Source organism: Uloborus diversus, chromosome 10 (genome assembly GCF_026930045.1).
Source record: "Uloborus diversus isolate 005 chromosome 10, Udiv.v.3.1, whole genome shotgun sequence".
Classification (NCBI taxonomy): domain Eukaryota; kingdom Metazoa; phylum Arthropoda; class Arachnida; order Araneae; family Uloboridae; genus Uloborus; species Uloborus diversus.
In genome coordinates, this window is record NC_072740.1 from 32,056,482 (window position 1) to 32,081,532 (window position 25,051).

The window sequence follows — 25,051 nt, forward strand, 5'->3', positions numbered from 1 at the left end:
CTTAGGAAGATGGGTAAGGGCAGTTTGGAAAAAAAGGAGGTCCGGCACAGTACAGATCAAGTACACCCTTTCATGTTCATACAAACCTTGCCCAAAATGGGGGGGGGGGAGCAGAAATTAATATAAAAATAACATAGTAGCTGAACAATTTGTTTTTGAGCTTAGATTATTTATTTCAATTTGTTTTTGAACTTGATATTCTTTATTATATCAATTATTTTTTTTAAAAAATGTTAGACTAAGAAATAAATCTATAATATTTTACTTTCATTGATTCCAAATTTCCAATAGAATATGTAGGAAGGTTGCAGCAATTTAGAAGAGGGAAAACAGTTTCCATAAATAAATTTTTGAAGGCACTTTCTTTACTGCTCTCTTTTCTCTGAAAAATAAATAAATAAAAATTCATATTGCAGTTAGCAGCAGAATAGCTTAAAACTGAGGAACAAGTTCAACAGAAATTTAGTATTACAACAAAAACATCTTTTCATTCATTCTTTCTACTTTGTGTGAGAATCCTTCTTCGCATTGAATAAAATTTACTAAAAATTATATTAACTTTGAAATGATTTGCTCATGATTTTTCTAGTAAATCAGTTGCTATTACTTGAATTTATATTTGATTGAAATATAGGGGAATGTGGGACAAAATGAAGATAATTTACCTTTTTCAAAATGAATAAATTAAAATTTTTTTCCAAAAATTAAAGTACATAGAGAAAGAAAAATGCATTTTGTAATTAAACTTGCAATAAAATATTATTTTTCATTTTTGGCAGTAAATTTGTACCTTTGAAAAACAAACAAACATAGGGCTAAAGTGAAAAACTAAAATATTTTCTAATGAAATATTTTCCATTATTGATCCATTTGATTATTAAAAATTTTTTTAATCAAATGAATGTATAAATGAACAAATAAGTGAATGGACAATGTAACAATAAATAAATAATAAATTAACTCATATATGAGAAAAATAAATGCTTGTGTCAAATAGTAAATGAATAAGAAAGTGAATAAATGAATAAATAAGTTAATTAAGAAATAAAGGCATGTAATTGGATTAATAAATGAATATGTAAGTGATGTAATAAATGAATGAATAAGTAAATGAAAATGAACAATTTCACTTTGCCAGGCATGCACCTTAACAAATTATATTTATTATTTAAAATCAAAACATGCCTGATATTAATTAAATAAGTACTGGCATCCCTAGTATAACATGGTTAATTGGTACCATGTAGTATCGGAACCGTGTTAAATGAGCCTTTTTTATAAATAGTTTTTTTTTTACTCATTATAGAAACTAATTAATTATGTAAATATAATAAATCATGACAATAGGTAACGTGTTGCATCGAACATACAACGGCACACTGATCTAAAATTAGAGTTGTTATGAACATTACAACTTAACTATTTTACATACCTGAAATTAAAATACTTATGCACAACAAGAAACATTTTTATCAACTTTCTTACTAAGAACAAAATGCATTCCATTAGAAAAAAAAAAATATATCTGAGTTTTTTTATAGCAAGAAAGTTTGACAACAACAACGAAGCAAAATATAAAGTAAATTAAATAAAATTACTCTATTTTGTTTCAACTACATTTTTTAATTGATGGTTTACCAAATTTAGCTTATGTTTAATCCTAATGTTATTCTCTTACAATGCATTGGAAACAAAATAATTTTCATCTTTTTGAATTTAGAACACTGATGACAAAAATAAAGTATTCAAAAATAAAAAGTTGCTGTTATATGGGGAACCAAACTTTTGAGCTGGAGATAGATTATTTTTCTTATAAGTTTCATAAAATGAAAGTGAAAACTTATTAAGGTTATTGTCATATTTTTTTAACAGTGTATCAATCAAAAAGTAAATTCCATCTTTTAAAATTCATGTTATTTCAAAACGGTGTAGTAATAAATGCAAGTTTTGTACCATGTAACATCAAAACCGTGTTATAATTGCAAATTTGGTACCGTGTAATATTGAAATTGTGTTGTACGAGTACCGTGTTATACGAGGGTCTTCTGTACTGCACTGGACAGCAGTAGATCCAAATAATTATTTAAAATGTAAAATACAAAAATTATCATTTTTTGTTCAAAATTATTTTTGATAAATCAAGAAATATTACAGTATTGGTAGCTAATTTCAAAAATTAATGATATAATCATATAAAATGGGGATTCAGAACAACGTGTCGGAAATGTGCATGGATTTCAGGCATAAAGTAATAAACAAGAATCACATTAAGAACATAAGGTCGCATACCCAATAGGGTGGAGCGAAAAAATGATTTTTTTTTCGAGTTGCTATATAGCCTGGATAAGTTGCGATTGGTGAAGACTTGAAAAACAAAAAAAAATTATTGAAGTCGAATAATATCTCCCAATCGCGCAACAAACCTGAAAATTCGAAAAAATAGAAATTTTTATGTTTTTCTGTGGATTTTAAAAATTTTTGTGTCAATGTTTTTTAAATGCTCTAAGACGGAAAAGTTGCGATAGGTGAAGCCTTGAGAAATTAAAAAGAAATGTTAAAATTGAAAAAAATTGAGAATTTCAACTTTTCTTTGTGATTAAAAAAAAGGCATAATTTTTTTTTTTTTTCGTTTTTTTCCAGTAATATAGGGAAAACCCTTTCAAAAAGAACTATGTTACACACAAATATTAATTTATTTCTCCATTTTGAATCTATCTTTTAACCAAGCAGAAGTCCAATTCTTTACAGTAATTAGCCATTTTCAGACAATAGAAGATTATAAAAAAAGCAAAGAAAGAGTCTCAATGACATGGTAAACAACTTATTTCAGGTTCTCATGCAAGTATTCACAGATTTAAATTGTTTTATAAACATGAATGGTACCGTTTGTGAAGTTTTTGCAGTTCTTTGTTTCAAACCAGACTGGCATGTAACATTAAAGAAAAAAAGTAGCAAGGTTTTTTAACGTATCTGATGGGATCGTTACATTTACGTTAAGTCTGAGGACTCTATTTGCACAAGTGAGCCATCTGGAACGAGAGAGTGGGCTGTAGTCAAAATTTGACCAATCATTTGGACAATTGCAATATTGCTTGAGATATATCCAAAATATACCTTTGATTCTTACTTAAGCAATTTCTGTTTACTTCTATAGTTGTACAGTGAATTACTTGAAAATCTATTACCGGCAGCTCTTCACAACCTCTGAGACGTTCTCCTATTGATCCAGACAATAAACTTGGATCGGTTGTTTCACTATTCAAAGGCCCAAAAAGTTATACACTTATAATTTACAATAATGTTTTAGTCTAGAAATAATAAAACAGTTGTTTGTTTATTCAAGTCATCTTAACTTCTGCACTTCATAACTTAAGTATGAAATGTCACTCTGAAACTGATAGTTTGATAAACTCATTACATTAAAATATCAAGCATCAGACTGGACTGGATATTTATTCGTAGTTCTCATACAATCGCACATGATGTTGTTTTGCCAAGGTTGATTGGATTATTCATTTTGGTTTCTCACTTTAAACTGTGGATAACTTTATGGCTGATCTGGGACATCATAAGCAAACTCTTTAAAACAGTTATTCTATAAAATATCCTAGCATTTTTACATATAATTTTGGCATCAACTATAACTAAAGGGTTGTCAACAAATGATATCACACTTTGAGGGTGGAGTGGGGTTCGTGAAAATTGTGACAAAGGGGAAGGAGGGGTGACAAGATATTTTTTTAAAATAAAAATATGTTTGTGAGAAGTAGCGTGACATGTGAAAAAGGGTGGATAGGGTATGGTGAAGTGTGATACTTTATGACAAAGTGGGGTTGAAATGTTGAAAAAAAGTGTGACATCGTATATGAACGGCCCCTAAAGTAAAAGTGTAGAACAGAGGTACATTTGCTCTTCCCAAATAGTTTAGTTTTAACCTTGGCAAAACCCCACAGATTCTGCCTGAATATTATCAAAAATGGTAACTATAATGATTGCCAAAGCTAGGTGGGCCGTAACACCCTCAGGTATATTACTAATATTTTATTTTATCCTTTATTTATTTTTTTATTTAAAAGTATATCAAAATACTTAATAAGAAACAAATCTTTGTTACATACTTTTTGAGCTTTAGATCTTTCAGCCCATAATTTCTGCAAAGATAGAAATACATTTATCAAATATTTTGCATAATTTAATGTATAGATGTTACTGTCAAAGTCCAGAATCTGGTACATGTCGACATTCTCTGGTGAATGTCAGTATTCACGCACTAAATGCATCAGCAAAAGATCAAACATTTCTCATGAACCAGTGGTGCAAGTCGATATTCTCCAATTTCGGCTTTTCATGGTAACTCATATATGATATCCATTTATCGTGGCTCAATAGATATTCTTAAAATTTTAAACCATTAGAAATAGACATTGCTGCGATTTGAAAAGTATTTAATATCATTTAAAGAATTATAATTTATGATGTTAGAGTTAACTTTTATTTAAAACTATGCAATATAAATAAACATGGAGATTGTCTCCATGTACATGTTTAGGGAACTATGTTTGACACTCTAGCATAAAAGTTTTCATTTTACATCAAAGATTGACCACAACAAGTAAGATGGATTTATCAAGTAACCCACAGCAAAATTGTGAGCAAATACCAAAAGGTTTATTACTTCATCCAGAGGTTGCAGTTTTGTCCTTGTTTTGAGCTCCTCTGTCCGGAACAGTCCTGGCAAAGCTAAAGGCAAAAAGCCTCAAATAGAAGCTGAGTGTTACACCAGTGTAACACTAGTAGCTTGTGTCTGAGAGCTGAAATATTTTAGCTATAAGGATGAAGATATTCTCAGCTTTTAATTTTGCTTTTAGTTTTTTCTCATGGCTATTCCAGTATGGTGAGCCCAAAACAAGGATGAAACTGCAGTCTTTGGATGCTATAACAAGCTATTCAGTAATTCAGTATTTGCTTGCACATAATAGGTATTTTAAAGAAATAGGGATCATCAATTAAAAATTGTTATCTGCCTTAAATTACAGGCTGACAACATGCTAAATATTATCAATCAGCATACTTCAAATAAAACCTCTCTTGTAGATGTGCAAAAAAGAGCCTAGTGAGTTTCAGTTTAATAATTCATGTGTATCATGTTAGTACCCGCAAGGCATTACGTGTGCCAATATTACTGAGAATAAATTGACAGAAAGTAGTCAAAGTTGCATTTAGCAAAAATATAGTAACTTTTACTTCAAAATCAAATACTGATCCAAAATGCAACAACACAACAAATATTAATGAAATTAAATTGGCACAAATAAGTTTAAATGTATGAAAGGAGAATAAGAGCAAAAACTTTAATTCATGCAATACTAAACAATGTATTTGAACTTGAAATAACAGTTAGTAAATATCAGTCAACTTTTTGTAAAGTCAATTATGATAATTCACAACTGAAAGAAGAAATCATCAAATGGATTCAATTAATAAAAATAGATTTCTCTCAGTCAAAAGGAAGGTTTTGTTTCATTAATTATTACTCACATACAGTTAGAAATGCACACTGCATTAAAAATCAACAAAATAGCACAAAGTAAATTACATTATAGTGATATAAATGGGAAATATTAAGTTTTAGCAAAGCCTTATAATTATTTGAAATTGCAGGTGAATATTAATGACCTTAAGGGGTTACAATACCTCAAAAATGATGAAACAATCAAAAAAATTTTTATTGCTCATTTCAAAACAAAAAACTATTCTGAACACAGGGGAAAAGTTTCAATGCTTTAGTTCAAATATTTAAAAACTTATGAGTGGTTTTAGGCCATGCTCCCTATGTGTTCTTATGCAAAAGAAAAACTTCAAATTGCTTTTTCTCGATGATGTTTTTTTGTGTTTTCATGTCATTACAATCCCTAAGGATTTTTTCTATTAAAGATTCAGCTTTAAAGTAATACTTTTTACAATTGAGATAACATATTTGACAAAACTATGCATTGGATAAGCATTTTATAAATTACTCAAATGTTTAGAGCATGTTAAACCTTTAAAAACCAAATTTTTTTAAAAAAAACTTTGATTTTTTACATAATTAATCACATAAAATTTTCTAATTAACTCATAAGCAAATGAATGCACAGATTTTTAGAGATGATTATAGTGATCGTTTAGCAAAAAACTTTTTTTAAATTAGTGCAAAAATAAAAAAGCCTTAGGGATTTTAAAATATTGAAATTTTCCTCAATTTTTTGAATTTTTAAAAAAAGTAGGCAATATATTTTGAAAATAAATTATTGATTATGAAATAAGTATGCATGTTATGGTTTCAAAGGAATATAAAATTTGCTTAGATTTTAAAAAAATGTTTGAAAGGTACCCCTTAAACTGACACAAATTAGAAAAATTCTCATGTATGATGGAGGAATGAAAACAAAATTTTCCTCAACTTTATATAACAGCTATTAATTATCAGTAAAAATTTGCTTCAACTTAAAACTTCAGTAATTTCATGCTAATTAACAATAATCAACGTCAACTATAAAAAACAACAAATCACCAAACATATTATTTATCAAAGGTCTTTTTTTGTGAGAACGTCATAACTTCCTTCATAATTTATCAAACTTCATAAGTAAAACATCATTTTAAGGATTTTTTTTAATTGCTCTTGGTGAAAAATAAAGAGACAAGTCATATTTTGTTGTTTTGTCAAAACAATCGAATTTCTTCTGTTTTTTTTATTAAGCATTGCTTCAATGTACAGCATTCCGAAAACAGACCCATTGGCTCAGGTGATTAGTGCATCAAACCATTAATGCAAAGATCATGAATTGGAATCCCTATGGGCTGAAAAATAGTTTTAATGGCTTATTTTCTACAGCTGAATTCTGATCTAAATTTCCTTGAATATATAATCTAAACTAGTGGTGCTCAACCTACAACCTGCAGAGCTGATCCGGGTAGCCTGTTATTTTCTTTAATGTTACAAATCGAAAAGCACGAATAATGACAATATTACAAATTTGGTACCAAATATTCAGAAATTGGTTTCTGAAAAAAGAATTCTGAAGAAGTTCTGAATTGGTTTCTTTATAAAAGAAGCATAGTAATGACAACAACCCAATTGTAGTTTTTTAATTTTCTTTAATTCTCCATATCTTTACATGTTACTTGGAAAAATTCAAATATTTAAAATTTTTATGTGTGTTCTGGGTTATTTTAATATAATGAGCAGTAGGGTGGTTTGAAAAACTAGATTTTTTTTAAATTTCGGAATCACATTACCTCTCGAAAATTATAGTTTAGTATCCTCAATTGGGGAAAAATTTAAAAAAAAAAAAAAATCTAAGTGAACATCTTCAGTTTGCACATGAGGCTAAATGTTTGAAATAAAATGTTAAATATTCAAAATTTCAGAAAATAAAAAAAAATATGTATTTTTTCATAATGCAACAGCCATAAATTGTCAGTATATAGTGCAGTTTAACCTAAAAAATATTTTATAGCTTTTAAATAAGATGTTTTAATTCGCACATGCGTTTTAAATTGGACTACAAATTTCAGGAGATTTTAACCCGATTTAAAGTGTATGCGCAAACGAAAGATTTTATGTAAAAGCTATAAAAAAATTTTTTAGGTTCAAACTACGCTATATACTGACGATTTATGGCTGCTGCCGTACAAAAATATAAAAAAACTAATTTTTTTATTTTTTGAAAAGTTAAATTTTTTGCATATTTTTTCAAACTTTCAGCCTTATGCACGAACTGAAGATGTCAACCTATAATTTTTTTTAAATATCATTCCCTAATTGAAGATATCAAACTACAACTTTTGAGAGGTAATGCGATTCTGAAATTAAAAAAAAAAAAAAAAAAACAATTTTTTCGAGCCACCCTTATGTGCAGCCATCGGATAGAAAATGACTGGGTATTACTGATCTAAACTCATTGGGGGTAGGATTTTAAACTACAGTTGTGTTGTTTCTAGGTCTGAAACTAAAATTTTAGGGAGGGGGGAAATCTTCAATTTACCCAATAAAACTCTGAATTTTACTGAATGATAAACAATGAGCATAGCATCATAATTTTTTTAATAAAAAATTACAATTTTGCATAGTTGTCTCCAGCTTTGCCCAGTCGGCAATACAAAATTTGCTGAATAAGGAAATGTTTGGGCGATCAGAGTGACTTCATAACAGAGTGCCCCTGGTTGCTGCATTGAAATCATTAAAAAAAAAAACTTTATTTTAGCATGGAAAATGGTAGTTTCATATAAATTATTGTTTTTGTGGGTACGCCGTAACTTCCTTATGACTTCATAAAACTTTAAAAGCAAAGTTCATCAATTTAAAGGTTTCTTCACTGCTATCAGTGAGAAATAAGGCCACAAGTCCCATTTTTGCTGTTTTTCAAAAATTTGCTGAAAAAAACAGGTTTTAAATTCTTTCTGTTCAGTACTAATGCTTCACACAGATCAGCTAGTATAAATGATTTCTCAAATGTTTTTTTTTTTTTTTTGGAACACCATAACTTCCTCAATAATTCATCTAACTTCACAAGTAAGACATCATTTTACAGATTTTTTTTCACTACTTCCGGAGAAAAACTAGTAAATAATTTACACTGCGGTATTTTAAAATATATATGATTTTTTAACATTTTTTCATTAAGCGTTGCTTTAATGTATAGCATCTCGTGAAGGAAGATTTAGTAACTGAGTTGATTAGAGCATCATGCAAACAACGCGAAGGTCACAAGTTCAATCCCCAAAGGGTCAGAAAATGTCTCTTTTGAAAGACTTATTTCTCTTTATAGAATTTTGATCCAAATTTTCATAAATATACAATTTAAACACTTTGCAAGATTCTGAACTACAGTTACGTAGTTGTATTAAAATCAGAAAATAAAACATTTTAGCATGGTGAATCACAATTTGACTTTCGAAAAGTATTTTTAAATTCACTTAATAATTCATACAGCTGAGCTGGTTTGAGCAACGTGTTAAAAATGTAAAAGTCGTGAGTTTGATCCAATCATGGGGGAGAAAATGTTGTTTTTGAATTGCTTTTTTTTCCTTGGGTGAATGCTGACCCAAATTTCTACGAATATTGAATCTAAAATCATTCCAAGATTTTGAGTCACAATGTTGTTGCATTAAAATTAAGAAAATAAAGAAAAGAACATTTATTTTTACATAGTAAAAATTGTAGTATCATAAATATTATTTCTTAAGAATTTTTTTTTTTTGGTGCTTCCCTTAAACTTCATAAAGCTACAAAAGTGAGGCTAAAGTTTTTTTCACCGCCACTTATGAAAAATAAACAAACAATTCACATTTTGGCTATAGTTTGAAAAATTGCCAAAAAAAATGTCAATTTTTGAATTACCGCTGTTGAGCACGAATGCTTTACAGGTGTCAGCTAGTTAACTGCAACAATTAACTTCAACTTTAAAAAACTACTCAAGAGCAGAAAATAAACAACTTGATGCTATTTTCTTTTAGTGTAGTGTGTTTCTTAAAAAAAAAAAAATCCTAGATTAATATTTACAGTCCGACTTTTCCAAAATAGTCAAAATGGATCCCATGTTGAAAACAAATAACACTAGGATTTAAGAACAGAGGCTCTAATATTTAAAAAAACCTCTTTACTCAATGCCTTCAAAACAAATTCATTCTTGGTTTTAGAGAAATCATTTTCATTGAAAAAAAAAAAGCCTATTTTCTCAAATACAGTTTATTTTCTACTTAACGACTTTCAAGTAACCACAAAAAATCATCCTTAGAATGTGTCCTTAAATAGAATGCTTTTAAAACTATAGTGTGCATCTGAGACAGTGACAAGTCGTCTTTAAATACAGAAAGTCATTAAATAGAGCGTCATTAAACAGAGACTTCACTCTATTTCAATACTAATGCTTTGGGGTAGTCTATTATTGTATTAAAAGCTTCATATTTCAGCCGTTAACAACTTGTCAATGCATTAAGAGCTTTCAATATAGCATCATTGAAAATACATGATTTTGAATTAATTTTATACTTTAAGGGGTTAAAGATATTAGTTTATAAATTCGGGGGGAGGAGGGATATGAAAATGCAAAACATTCAAAAAAAAAAAATAATTTTTCAAAATGTATTAAATATTGTTACATTATTGTTTTACAAATTTAATTAGAATTCATTTCTATAATTACTTGTTATTTCACAATACATTTATAACACATACAACACAAATATGAAAGATCTTTGGAAAGTATTACTTAGCTATAGTATTTTTCAATAACTTTTAATTCAATTCTAAATTTATTTTATAAGCATATTAAAAGCATCAAAGTTTTATTCTGATTTAAGATATATTTTCTGGTCATGAGAATTTTTTTTTTCATTTATGAAATGAAAGCTGACATTTCACACTACATCACAGTTTACAAATGTAGATAACAATAATTAAAATTGCAATAACAGGAAGTTCTTAAGTCATAACTTTATAAAAATGACCCTAAGGTAAGATTCAAGCACTTACTCTAAATGTTAATTGATTTTTCCTTTAATTTTAATTCAAATAAAGTGATTTTATCTTCAAATGTAAGCAACTATTCAAGCTTTTAAGTGAAGAAAATATACTTACTGACATAACATCTACAAGATCAGGTTCATTGAGCATCCGAGGGAAATTTACAAGAAAAGGTGAAACAATTTTTTCTGAAACATTTAGTATGAATTATATCTGACAACAAACTCTTTTACATTACAATATTATAATTTATCATAGCATCAAAAAGTTCTTTTTTATTAAATAATTACTAATAATAAAAAAATAATTTGAGATAAATTTAGTACAAGATAAAACCTATTTCACTTTTCTTCTTTTTTGCCATAAAACTTGAGAAAATAGAATGGCATTTAAAGCTTTTATGATACAGAAGCAGAAAAATGAAATGCATTTAATTTAATTTTTTTTCAGCTAGAAGCATAACATTAAAATTAATCGTAGTATCAAAAGCAGGTTTTTATTATGTAGTTGTAACTTTTAAAACTTTTATGAAGTAATTACTTATTTAATATAAACTAAAAATAATGTTAGAAGTCTCACTTTTCTTCTGAGTCATGCAAATTTTTAAAATAAAAAAAACTCTGATGAAATGTTTTATGGCACAGAAACAGAAAAATGAAAAACATTTAAATTTATTTTAAATTTATCTCAACTGTTTTTAAGCATGACAAAATAAGATTCAATGAGACTTAATGAACTAAATTAAATGCGCCCTTAAAACTGTTTAGCTGTAAGAACAAAACTCATTTTTAAACCTTACAACTTTAATTTTATAGCTTCATATTATGCCCCTCTCCCCAATGTATTAAAATTAATATTAAATGTATTAGAAGTTTATATACAGGTTTGTTACTATATTCACACATAAAATAGAGTAGGAACTTCAAATAGTATTTTAAATTAACTACAGTAATATAAAAAATGGCAATAACAGGACTCAATGGACTCCCCATGGCCCAACCGTCCTTCTGCTTGTAAGTGTTATCTTGAAGAACATTGTCGTTAAGACGTGATGGAACAAATCAGCAATATCTGATGAAAATATTTCCTGCACATACTCCATGGCTTCTTTGATTGGGACTCTTGTGAAAAGCGAGACACCGTCGAAGCTCACCAGAATATCTGTTGACCGGATGTTGAAAGTTTTGAGCTTCTCTATGAAGTGGGAAGAATCACGAACAAAAGAGCCTGTTTTGCTGATGTTAGGTTTTAGCAGGCTGGCAAGATGTTTGGAAAGAAGGTAAGTTGGCAAGTTTATGACGCTGACAATAGGTCTTAATGGTACCTCTTCCTTGTGGATTTTTGGTAAACCATATAATCTGGGTATAAGTGCTTCAGAAGTTGAGATGATCTGCTTAGTTTTATCAGGCAGTGTTGACTTATTAATTAGTAAGTTGGTCTTCTTCAGGATGCTGGAGGTAGGGTCACGCTGGAGTTTAACGTAGATCGTAGGATCTAGAAGATCCATCATCTTTTGTTGATAGTCTTCAGTGTTGAGAATAGTTGTTGCATTGCCTTTGTCTGCAGGGAGGATGACGATTGATTTATCTTCATTGAGATTTTTACACAGCCCGGAATCTTACAACATTGACTCCAGCCATGAAAGCCTTCATTCTTACATTGATCAGCTCTACAGGGAGGAAACTAACCATTCAATACGTAGGGGGGGTCCATTGAGTCCTGTTATTGCCAACTTTTATATGGAGAAATTTGAAGAAGCGGTTCTCAGCACCGCAGAAAAACAACCGACTTGCTGACTCAGATACGTCGACGACACCTTCGTGATAATGGCAAAGACGAACTTCATCGATTTTTGATTCACATAAACAGCCAACATGAGAATATCCAATTTGCGATGGAAACTGAAAATGACGGGAAGTTGCCTTTCTTGAACGTCATGGTCAACCGTAGAGCTGAAGGAACAGTAGGCCATTGTATTCATTGCAAGCCTACAAATACGAATCCCTATCTGCACAAGGACTCCAATCACCATCCGCGACAGAAGAGGGGTGTCCTAAAAACTTTATTCATCAGGGCAACAGAATTTGCGAACCAACTGCTACTGAGAAGGAGACTTTGTGTGTAGAAATACACATTTAAGCAAGAGCAGATTCAGGGGAGTGTTAAAGGGTCAGCTAACCCCCATGACAAGAATTTTATAATGATTATTAATGGAATCAATGTTAATTTCCCTAGGTTCTGAATGGTATTTCTTCTCTGCGGATCATAATTCAAAGGATTGACTAGGTTCGTTTAATATAAAGGGCTATTGTTATGTTCATTTTTAAAAGAACATAGAGCTGTCTTCTACCTCAAACAACATGTCATGCGTTGTGTTGCTTTTTTCAATCATTTTATAGCAGTAATCTCATATATTCAAAGCCTACGGTAACGTGACCAGCCTATCTGCCTAAAGAAATATGCTACTGATGAAATTTTAGAGGAATCCCTTAGTACCACTACCCTATTCTTATCCTTTACTACTAAGGGAATCTCCAACTACGTCCATGGTGTGGACTGCGCTAATGAAAATTGGGAGGGTCGATGTAGTTTGAATTGGTTTTGATCTTAATTGGGGGGGAGGGTGCTCCTAAGCATATGAAGGGATGCGCCATTGCTCTGGGGGGGGGAGGCTATACTTAACTGATACTTTTTTACTTAGGAGGTAATGAAACCTGACCCCTCTTACAAAAATTTCTGGATCTGCCCCTGCATATAAGTTTTTCCACTCAAGTTTCCCACCATACAATCTTGCAACTAATCGCATTGTAGATTAAAATGAAATCATATAACATCACAAATACAAGGACAGCTCTCTCCATAATAAAACATTGAAAGTATAGAAAACATAAACTAAAACGTTTATTTGTTCCTGAACAAAGATACTACATGTATCTTTTATTTGCCTATTATCATATTGCTTTCCAATTTGTATGTAATAGTGATAGTGCATGTATCTAAAGAAGCATTCAATTGTGCATACAAACAAAAAAAGAAAATGGGAGTTTTACGCTTTTGCTTTACATTTTATATACTTAAGAAAATTAAAAGAAAACACTTAAGATTCACTCTCTTTTGCGGACATTGCACAATACTCTTCTAAGCAGAGCAGTATTTTGCAATTGTACTATCAATAGTGCCTTCAAGGGAAATTACCGCGGTTATTAGTGGAGGTCCACAGTTGACATACAACTTCGCTGATAAGATCTCCCGCACAGGTTCCCTTCCTTTATGCCATCCACCCCCTGAAATTGGCCTACTCGTCCTTAAGACATTCGTGCTAGCCAGCCCTAACCCCCCCCCCTCATCCAGCCCTTATAGGGTTTATTGATTTTTGTTTTGACAATGCAATCCAGAGACAAGTGAAAAATCAAAAATAATTAATAAAACACTATTTAATTTGAATAATTTTCCCAGAAGCTAAAGAGACTGGGAAAACAGACTGGGAAAGCTTAAAACTGATTTTACTGTATTACTGGTTGTAACCAAGATTTAAAATAAACATGTGGGAATTTAAGAACTCCAGAAAGGAATGATGATCTGTCTGCACATCCTTGAACCCCAACTTCTTTGTGAGTTTCGAAGCAACAGTTACTGAACTTCATTTTCCTCCCTAACCTTAATGTTTCATGAGACAAAGTCTTAAGTGGAAAAAAATCTCCAAATGTCTTGAAAAATTTATTTTGATACATAGAAACAATTTTTCTATATAATGGACATGGGAATTTGCAGTGAGTTCAATGTATAGAACATTTTGATATGTGGAAGTTCAATATGTGGAGGTTTGACTGTATTTACTCACCATCAGAAGATATGCTTTCCAGTAAATCATTGGAAATTACTTTTCTATACATAGCCATTATTGGAATAATGCTCACAGGGCCAATTAATGTACAAGGAAGATATCTAAAATTGAAAAATAAATAAAATACATACATATCGCCATTTGAAAAAAATAGTGACACACTTCAATAAAGCAATTTTTTCAGGAGATCATTTTTTAAATTGTAGTGCTTTGTAATTTATTGTTGTTTCATTCATAACAATTCCTAATTTTATTGAAATGCCCCTTGCAAATGGTAAATACTATACTTTTTGTTTATTTCATGCAGTTTTTGTGCAAGCCTTTTAGGGTTCCTAGAAATTTTAATAACATTCAGGTCAAATTAAGTTTTAATCAAAATTGCTTTCTACCGGCAACTTTGCTATCTATGACTTGTGTTTTTATTCCATATAAAAGATATATTTTTAAAAAATATCAATTAAAAATCTCATTTTCAGTATTTTTTTAATTGTATCACTATTATTTTCAGGCTACGATATATGAAACTACTTAATTAAGAGCATGCACACTTTTTAGAATGGAACTTCTGCAAAAAGAAATACCCTGCAAATGAAGGATCATGCAAATGTGGATAGAACATGATGAAAATTGATACATTGACAGAGCATGAATGTGTAAATAAGCAACAAAACAAAATATTGAGGATGCAAGTAAGTTTTAAAGGTTTCACAAGAGAGGGCAACTAAATTTAAATCGTATAGGACCATATTAAAATTAGTTTTACTTTAAAGGTATCAATTATACGGCTTTTTCAGTAAGTGTACAGGGTATAGTACATAATTAACTTTTAAGCACAGGGAATCCATCAAACAACAATAAAAATGTTTCATCTGAGCGTGAAGAAAAAACGTCCTGAATATGAGCAGACATGTAAAACTCATTTTGCAGTTTTGAAGACATGTGTCTATGAAAAATTACTTAGAAATGCTTAAATGGGATGTCTTACTTCACCCACTGTACTTTTTAGGCCTTGCTGGCCAACCTGTTTGTCATTAAGATTGACTTTATATGTTAACAAATGTCTTGGGATCCAACTTTGGACATCTACTAATTGGATATTTTCAGCAATTGTTTCGGGATAAAATTATTTTCTGTACTATAAAGTAAATATAAAGCTTTCTCAATGTTTGAACAAATGCACAGATTATTACAAAAAATAAATAATAATAATAATTTCTTCCTTTTACCCAATTACATTAAGAGAAATCATGCCACGAATAAAACAAGTTAGCAAAATTTTTTAATTCTTGACAAACAAATAAATACTAGCTATGAAAACTCTACAAACTACTACGCTCTACAAAAAATGAGCAAGGGGATAGATAGCTTTAAGAGGGCCATTGATCTTTATTCAGGACTAAATATTTACTAGGACAAACATAGCTGGGCCCAGAGCCTGTTGCTTGGTTGTTCTTTTTGAATTAGTATCATTTACATTACATTCAGTTCTCCCAAATAAATGTTTCCTTAATTAAGAGTGAAGATAGAAAGTTTTTTTTTTTTTTTTTTTTCATTCATTTACAGTTTCTAACAAAAATGTAAGGTAAACACACCAGTAGTTGCCAGTGCTTCAGTAGTGCCACTTCAAGGATTAAAACGCACTGGTAATGGCCAGAGTGAAGTATATTTTTAAACTGTGGGTCTACAATATTAATTACCTCTCTTGAAACTCAATGAGCATGTTATAGCCCTACTGTTCCTTAATCGTCCCATTTTCTAAAAATGCCAGAATTTCAATTTGTTCAGTTTTTTATTGATTTTTTCCCCAAACCTCAAATTTGATTCATTAGTGGTCACTCCAAAATCTGAAAATTTCAGCAGTGGCCATCTGACATTCTCCCATCTGAGGAATTTACATTACTTACTTTCAAATAACTGATGAATAAAATTAAGTCAATATGATAGTTACTTTATGTACCAATATATTATTCATGTTATTGTTGTTCATTTCTTTCTTCAGTGTAAATAAGTAACCTTGAAGTGGCCACTACTGAAGCACTGGCCACTACTGGTGTGTGTACCTTAAATATCAATAAAAAATAATTAATATTATTTTTAAGTAAGAGGTGCATCTCACCCAATTGCTCGGCTGGAGCTTCGTTTTAAGCTTGTTATTGAAACAACCATTCTGGGTTGCTTGTTTTTCACAATAGATCCCTTGTATGCTACAAAAAAAAAAAAAAAATGATGCAATGCATTATAAAACTGTACTTATGAGCAGTTGTAATGAAATATTTGTTTATTTTTTTTACCAGGTGATGTGTTGCTTGAGAAAGGATAGCTATCATAAACTTTCAAAATTTTTGTTCTGAAAAATAAATTTATAAATGATTGGTAACTTAAAAAAATTAAGAGACTAAGATCAAATTTTAAACAATGCAGACAGATAAACAGTTAAATAAACAAGTTTTTTTTTAGCACATGACGTATACAGGAAATATGATCACCAAGTTAAACTCTAACACTAGTTTATAATTTAAAAGTGCCACCATGCTTTTACTCTTTAATGACTCTTCTAAAAGAATAGAACAATTTACAAAGAAAGTTTTGCAATAAAAGAAAAATATGTCAAGTTTTAAATAGTTTATAACATGCCTAATTTTACAGAGTAGCTGGTTTTATTCTGCTACTATGAAAAAATCACAATTCTTAAGAAGTTTACATTGTTAAGATTTTTCTTTTTTATGTTTTAAATCATTGTGTGAAGAATACATTTGTTAACAATAAAACATTTGACTATTCATTAAAGAAATTTAGTAGTAATATTGCTTTTAGATTGATTTTTAAGAAAAGAATTTTAGCTAAAAAATTTTATTGCAACACAACTCATTAATATAAATATACAGATCTTTTCAAAACAATATTTTGTTAATATTAGTGAAGGAGTGAATATAAAAAAGTGGGAAAATTTGTGTTCTGTACTGATATTTTGTTTTATTTTATTTATTGCAAAAACCTTTTGGGATACTTTTATAGTTTGATAGTACTGTATTTCGAAAATTTGACTATGTCAAAATTAATATATTTAGTTCATTAAAAATAAAGCTTTTCAATGAAATGGCATCCTAACTCTAGTAAATAGCTATGATTCATATATTGTACAAAAATCTTGATATCAACTGATTAGATATTTCAGCTCCATTGTTTTTACAATTAAATATAGATACCTTATGAACATTTTTCTTAAAAAATATCAAAACAATGAAATTAAGGCACAAACTTACACTCATCTCCAGAAATAAGTGTAAACATTGTCTCAAGGACAGTCGGTCATTCACGTGACTGAAAATAGAATCCACTCCCCCCCCCCCCCCCCCCCCCCCCCCCCCCCCCCCCCCCCCCCCCCCCCCCCCCCCCCCCCCCCCCCCCCCCCCCCCCCCCGGCTCCTTGGAACATTTGTTTAAAAAAGTGACAACACTAAGGGAAAAGAAGTACTTAAGCTAGTTCATTCAGATTAAAGACTCATTTTAATCAACCAGACATATATATATTTTTTTAATTTATGACAAGTTTAGCCAGTACTGTAAAAGCAGGTTACTTTGACTCTAGGGTCTTCTTTGGCCCAAAATGAAAAAAAAAAAAAAAGATACAACGTTCTCTACCAACCTTCAGAAAGCAATTTTTAAACTAATTTTGACAGACTCTGCTTGAGAGCATTCTAAATCATGCAGTGATATATACCAAGCAGTTCAATAGCTCCCCTCTAGAGGCAACACAAGTGGTTTTGTGTTCCTTGTGCTAACATGTGTCTTTATAACCTCTCAAACTTTTACATATAGAAACAGTTCTACATCTGTTAAGAGTTTGCAAAGTACCTATTTATGAGCATTATTTAATACTTTATGATGTAGTAGTATAGCTGTATTTCTCAATTCCGTTAAGGATTTTATTTAAAAATTTCCCGATAACAACACATGTCATAACCTAAAATATATGACCTACATTGACCTAGCATAATAACTTGAAAAAATCTGCCAGAGAAATTTGGACAAGAAAAGAAAAGCTAACAGAAAATATCTAAACAGGAAAAAAACGGAAATTCTCATTATTGGATGAAGAGCCTGATTACAGCCTCAATACACCACGACTCAGTTACATGGTATTTATTACAAAAGATGAAGATGAACTGAAAGTTGCAGGAGATCTAAAAGGAGTTGATCTATATCATCTACTCCTTAAATTTTGTTAAATTTGTTTGAAAGTTTAGGGAATTTTGTTGTAGTAGATTGGAATGGGTTCTGGTTTCCAGGGGTAGGTGTTGATGTGAGAGAAGAAGGAACTAATGTTGAAGGCAAAAAAAAAAAAAAAAAAAGGAACACACCAACCAGATTTGGAAGCAGCCGATAATTTAGAATATTTTGCTTTACAAATGATGTTCTGTCAATAAAATTATTCAACCTCCAAAACTAATGAAAAGATGACTATTCTCCGTTGGCAATTGGTGAGAAAATAACTAGGCTTGTGCACACAATTTCTAAAGTAAAAAAATAATTTTCCTTAAAACAAATATGTGTGACTCAAACTTCTTGCAAAATGCTCTATTCTGCCAAATAGATTTTCGCATGAACAATAGCCTTTATTTTGCTCTAGTTAGTTATACTAAGATTTTAAAAAGGGAAAATCACTTTGGGCCAAAATAACCCAAACATAAGGGTAACATTGGCTAAAATAAAACATAATTAAAAAAGTTAATTACACTTTGAAACAAAATGATATCTACTAAAAAATCAAACTAAGAGTACTCGAAATGTGTAAAAAAGGTTTCCACAGCTTAGGAATAGTTTCAAAATTATTGAGAAAAAGCTTGAAAAGTTCCAAAATGTGGGCCAAAGTAGCCTGTCTTTACGATAGTAAATTAATCACCACATGCGCAAAGTCATCAATGATTTCACGTAGAAGCTATTGTGTCTTACATTCTATTTTCAGTAACCAAATAAGTAAAATGATATAAAACTAAGCCAATCATCAGTGTTTGTGTTACTTAAATGCAATTCTCACCTGTCCTAAATAATTTTGAAATTATTTTTGTTATGTGTAATCAATATTGCTAGATTTACTAATGGAATACTATAATGCATTGATTATATGTTAGTAATGATTATAAATTAGTTATAAAATATTTTTTCAATTAACATATTCAACAATGTACTAAAGTGTGCACTGCCTATTATCTCTCTCTCTCTCTCTTTTTTTCACATGCCCCATAAAAAACACAATTACAAAAATAAAATAAATACAAATTTTTAAGCTCTACGGATGTTTTGCTTTAACTATGCAACTTAAAAGTATCTTCCGAATATTTTTCAGATTTGATTTAATTAAAATTATTTTTTTAAAAAATCATGCGCTACAAAATTTCCTGTTTTTGGAAAAACACTCATAGACATGAATTTAGTTCTCTATGAATACAAATTTGACAGCATAGGTCATGCTTCTTCTTACTTGCTTTTTACAGGTACACCAGAATCATTTAAAAGTCTCATGAAAGCCCAACCGCAACTCATTTCAGCTATCTCCAAATCCTAAAAGAGTTTAGCACATCATAGGTATGAAATGGAATTTAAAAAAAAAGAATCTTATAAAGTTAAAGAAGTGCTAATATATATATAAAACACATATTACCTTCTTTTTGGTAGAGATACACAGCTCAAATAATATGCCTAGACAGAGCAAAGCAAATTAAAAAAAATATGTTTTAAATTACAAAATATGTATATGCTTCAGTTGCTCAACAGAGTGAAACACAGATCCTGATAATCGTTGGTAATAAAAATTTACACAGATAGTCCTCTATAATACAGTTTTTTTAAAACTGTAAAAAATGCAGGGAATAAATTGCAAATTTCAAATTAGTTTTACTTGCCATGTGCAATATTTATATAGATTTTCATAAAAAGAACCATTATATTTTATAACCTTTACATATTTATACTTTTATGGAGTAAATGAAAATATAATGTATTTACTTCCAAAAGTTATGCACATATCATTAAATACATCGCTCATTCTGTCTCTGCAGAAAATTGCAGCTTCTCTATCAGTGGCAAATTACTAGGTATGGAGACCTGTCGCAATGAATTTTAGGCACCACATGGGAAGGCTAGGGGGGCAATAGAGGGTGAGAGGAAAAGGGGCACAGTGTGAGAAGAGTTTAATAAACCTAATTTTTAAATGTAAAAACAATTTTCAAGGAGACCCATAGTGTGATCTGGGAAAAATATGAGGGCCATGGGGGGCCTTTTTGTTCATCAATCTTCAAATGAGAGTTCAATAATCAGGTCCTTTTTGGAGCCCCTATGTTGGCAATTCAGATTGCCTTCCGGAAACATTTCCAACATTTTTCTTTCTGTGCTTAACTTTTGGCAGGGAGTATATATATATATGCATCAGGGATGATTTGGTGACAGAACAACGTTCTAGTACTGCTTTTTCCAGAAAATATTTTTTGTTCTGGTAATATGCTTCAATTTTTTACAATGATTTTCATTTTTACACAAAGTATTCCTTATTAAGTTTTTGGTATTATGATTCCATTTCATTTATATATCACCTGTCAAACAATTTTCCTGGAATTCCTCAGTAAAAATCGAAGAATATAAATATTCTTCTTTTAAAGAAATAATCAGTCTTCAAATCTCTTTGGCCTCCTTCGCTATTTGTATATTCTTGTGCTTAGAACTTTATCTTAGAGCAGCCGACAGAAGCTAAAGTAGTTAAGAGAAGTAAGCTCAATTGCAGATGGACATAAAAGCAACTTTTTTTTACATTTCTTGCTTTTATAAAAATTCATTTGTTTAAATAGTAATCATTAATTACATTCAGGAAAAAAATAATAGCTTAACGTTTCCATAATTTCAACCTTTGTGTTGATATATGTACTCTTTTGTAAGAAAATAATGAGGAAATAGAAAGTTTATAAGTTAATTCATATATTAAAAATTATAAAATCTGAATTTATTTCTATTTATCATTCAAATTATTTTTATCTTAATTTAAATACTATGGCATAAAACATAAGGCATAAAAATTTACCTAAAGTTGCACAAATTTTATTACTTCTGAGAAAGATCTGCCCTTCATTTACACATGAAAAGTCATTGGATGCCTAAAAAATTCAACACCTCAAAAGCATTGAAATGATATAACAATAATGAAAAATATATAAAAATTGATTTCAAAAGGATTTTTAGAAAAAACATTCAGTAAATGACTACATTGATTCTTTATAGTTAACAGCTTGAAAAACTTTGCTCAAGGAATTCAGAAGTCAAAAAACTTAAGACTGCACACAGGTTTGAAAATTATACAAGGAAGCTTACTTTATAAAAGTTAATGTACTTATACCCCATTCTCTCTCACATACTGAAGTTAAAAAAAATCTTTGAACATCACATACTCAGAGTAAGCATTTCAATGTGAATTTACAAATTTTTCTAGCATGCACTGTATTGAGTATAAATTACTAGTACACAGAAAATGCTTTAAAATTTTTCATAAGCTCTAATTATAAAATTATTATCCATTGAACAAAATTAATACAAATCTAGAATTAAAAGAAGAACAGACACACCCCAAAAAAAATCATTTAAATCAGAAAGCAAATCATTTGCAGAAAACACATTTTGGGGAAAAATAAAACACTTCAAATATACTGAATCAAAACCACCTATCCAATAAATCTGTAAACTTTGTCAATATTAAATCAACAGAGAAATGTATTTCAATGTTTTCATTATCATGAAAAGAGTTCAAACCTTAGACCAAAAATAACTTTTAAATAATAAATAATCACTTATTTCAACAACAAAATCAATAGCATGTGAATTCAGTTCACTTTGATTCAGTCAACCAATCTTTAAGTTTCATCAAAAGGCATTCCAATACTTACAAATAACATTTTTTCTATTTCTGAAACATATATCCTATGTATTGAAACCACAAGATAGAGGTAAAAAAGTTTTTATTGGCATCATTGTTTCGCAAGCTATCAGAATCAAGAGAATTTGTAACATAATCACAGCATTTAACCAAGAAATGAACCTACTTAAAAGTAAACTACTTGAAAACAATTTCCCAAATAATCTCGTAAAAGACATTTTCGCTAGCATAGTCTTTAAACAACATTTTGCTTCACCGTAACCTTCTAACTGTTCACTCTTATGATTTAACTTTGGGAAACCACCACGTGTGGACTTTAGTTATTGATGCTGTATGAATCTTGTTTTTTGGTCGACCCTGTGCGATTTACAGACCAGATTTTTGTCGAATTTTTTTATTTATTTTGAATTGGTACATGTTATTTTTATTGACTGGCACGATCACTGACACACTGATTATGGAATTTGTTCTGCACTGAGACAGAGGTAAGACTTTTGAATTTCTGCTAGTGGTACGGTGGAGTGTTATTATTGCCAGCCTTTGGCTTCTAATAACAGAAACAAAACCCCCAGTGTATAGTTTCAGGTCTTAGTTAAAAAATCTACATTTATTTATCACATGTGGTGCATTTAGCCCAATGTATTGCTGAATGCTAGTTTTTTTCAGAACTGGACAACCTCCATTTAGCTTTTAGCGTAATTTTTTGGTCTTTGACCCTTAGGATGAAGCTTCCACTGTTGAGGAGTTCTGGTTTCATCTACTTACAGTGCTGGTAAAAAAAAAATGCATCACCCTCACATTTTCACAACAATGGGATACGTGAGAAGTTTTGGTTGAACCATTAAAGATGAATGTATGTGAAATTCTGTAAAACTTACGAAATAAACATTTAACAGCAGGAATCCATTATTTATGGAAATACATGGCCAAAACTGCAATAAGTACAATGTGAAGTGCATCCAAGTTGCCAAGTGGACGACAAAAAAGTAAGTAGATGTTTATAACATCATAAAATATAACCTAACATTTTGTTGGTCTGCCTCTAGCTTTAATGACAGCTTGACATCTACGGGGCATTGAACGGATGAGTGATTGAATGTATTCTTTACTGAGTTTATGGTGCAAGACACGAATTATTGATTCCCGGAGTTTTGCAAGTGATGTTGGCTTACGTTTCATCATTTCTACACCCATTCTATTCCAACAATTTTCGATCAGACTTAGATCGGGGCTGTTTCCGGGCCAAGGCAAACTGTTGACCCCATGCTCATTTTTCTATTTCTGAACCTGCGTGTGAGTTTATAGAAAAAAAATTACTTATCCCCATGTCAATTTAAGTCTAATGGCAGGATAAAGGTTTTTAAATTATTACTCACCAGTTTTTCCCTATGGCACGGAGCAGAACCATCCTGGAAAATTACGTTTGGAACTGAAGTAAAGTGATCCCGGATAGTAGGAAGCAATTTCTCCTCCAAAATGCAAATATACACCTGAGCGTTTACTGTTTTTTGCACAAAGTGAAGCCCACTAACTCCTTGATCGAAAATACATCCCCAAATCATCTGGGATACAAGATGCTTGACTGTGTTTTGAATGCAGTCGGGATGATATTCCTCTCATTTGTGGCGTCTAATTGCGTGCTGTCCGTCGGACCCATGCAGATTGAATTTTGACTTGTCCGAAAACACAACTGATTTCCATTGATCGACAGACCACCCTTGGTGAGCTTTCGCCCAGTCTAGATGCTGTTTCCTCATTTTTTTGGTCAACAATGACTTCTTTCATGGTCGACCTATCACCAAACCCGCACCACACAGTCATTTTCGTACAGTAGACGTGGATGCGTGAACACCAGATTCGTTTTCCCATGCTGTTCTAAGGTCCGTGGAAGATGATTGTCTGTTCTGAAGACCGAGTCGTATCAAATACCTGTCCTGCTCTGCATTAGATATTCATGGAGTACCACTGCCACTCTTTCTTAATGTGCTTCCGGTGCTCTTTAGCTCATTCAGTAGTCGAACAACAGTTGATTGCAAACAGTTTATTCTTTTTGCTATAGAGCGTGACGAAAATCCTCCTTTGTCCAATGCAACGGCAACACTCTTCCTTTGTGGTGTCAGTTGAACATATTTGGACATACTGCAACTCATAAGTCCAGATCATAAACGTATGCCTTGAACGTTCAACTGTTTTTTTATACAGTTAGAAGGATGATGCAATCTTGGGCAATAACTTGCATCATGTACCGATGCCAATTCGTGTTATCTGATGCAAGAACAATTAAATATTTCGTAATTACTTATAAATGCAAAAAATATTTGGATTTTGCGGGTGATACATTTTTTTTACCACCACTGTAATTTATTTAATCCATGTTACGAGAATTTCAGTTTAAAGTTAACTGCCTACAAGATTTTTCTTCATGCCTAAGTAAAAAAGGTTTTTACTGGTATAATTGTCTCACAAGCACTTAGAATTAAAAGAATCTGTAACACAGTCCCTGCATTCAACCAAGAAATTTCTTTGCTAAAAATTAAGCTTATTGATAGGATTTTTCCTATTAATCTAATCATAAATATTTTTTCAAATCTCGCCTTTAATCAACATTATGCTTAACTGTAATTCTCTTAATACTCATGACTATAATATAATCATAAGAAACCATGCATATGGGTAGCGCTTATGGATGAAATACTTGGACCATTTTTTCAGACGACTAGCAATGATTGGTATTTGTTTTTGGAATGGATTAATCAATTCCCCCCCCACTTTTCTTTGGC

General features: G+C 30.7%; 1 protein-coding gene across 1 annotated transcript in view; it reads right to left on the reverse strand.

Annotated features, from left to right (window-relative positions):
* LOC129231705 (nephrocystin-1-like) overlaps positions 1–25,051 on the reverse strand; it is a 64,899-nt gene that overhangs the window by 1,318 nt on the left and 38,530 nt on the right. Inside the window, exons 11-19 of the mRNA XM_054866068.1 lie at positions 21,426–21,498; positions 20,016–20,053; positions 19,836–19,915; positions 16,646–16,701; positions 16,471–16,558; positions 14,352–14,455; positions 10,625–10,698; positions 4,119–4,151; positions 266–382 (exon numbers count right to left, since the gene is read on the reverse strand). Of these exons, the coding sequence (XP_054722043.1) occupies positions 266–382; positions 4,119–4,151; positions 10,625–10,698; positions 14,352–14,455; positions 16,471–16,558; positions 16,646–16,701; positions 19,836–19,915; positions 20,016–20,053; positions 21,426–21,498 (663 nt within the window). The remainder of the gene's footprint in view (positions 1–265; positions 383–4,118; positions 4,152–10,624; positions 10,699–14,351; positions 14,456–16,470; positions 16,559–16,645; positions 16,702–19,835; positions 19,916–20,015; positions 20,054–21,425; positions 21,499–25,051) is intronic.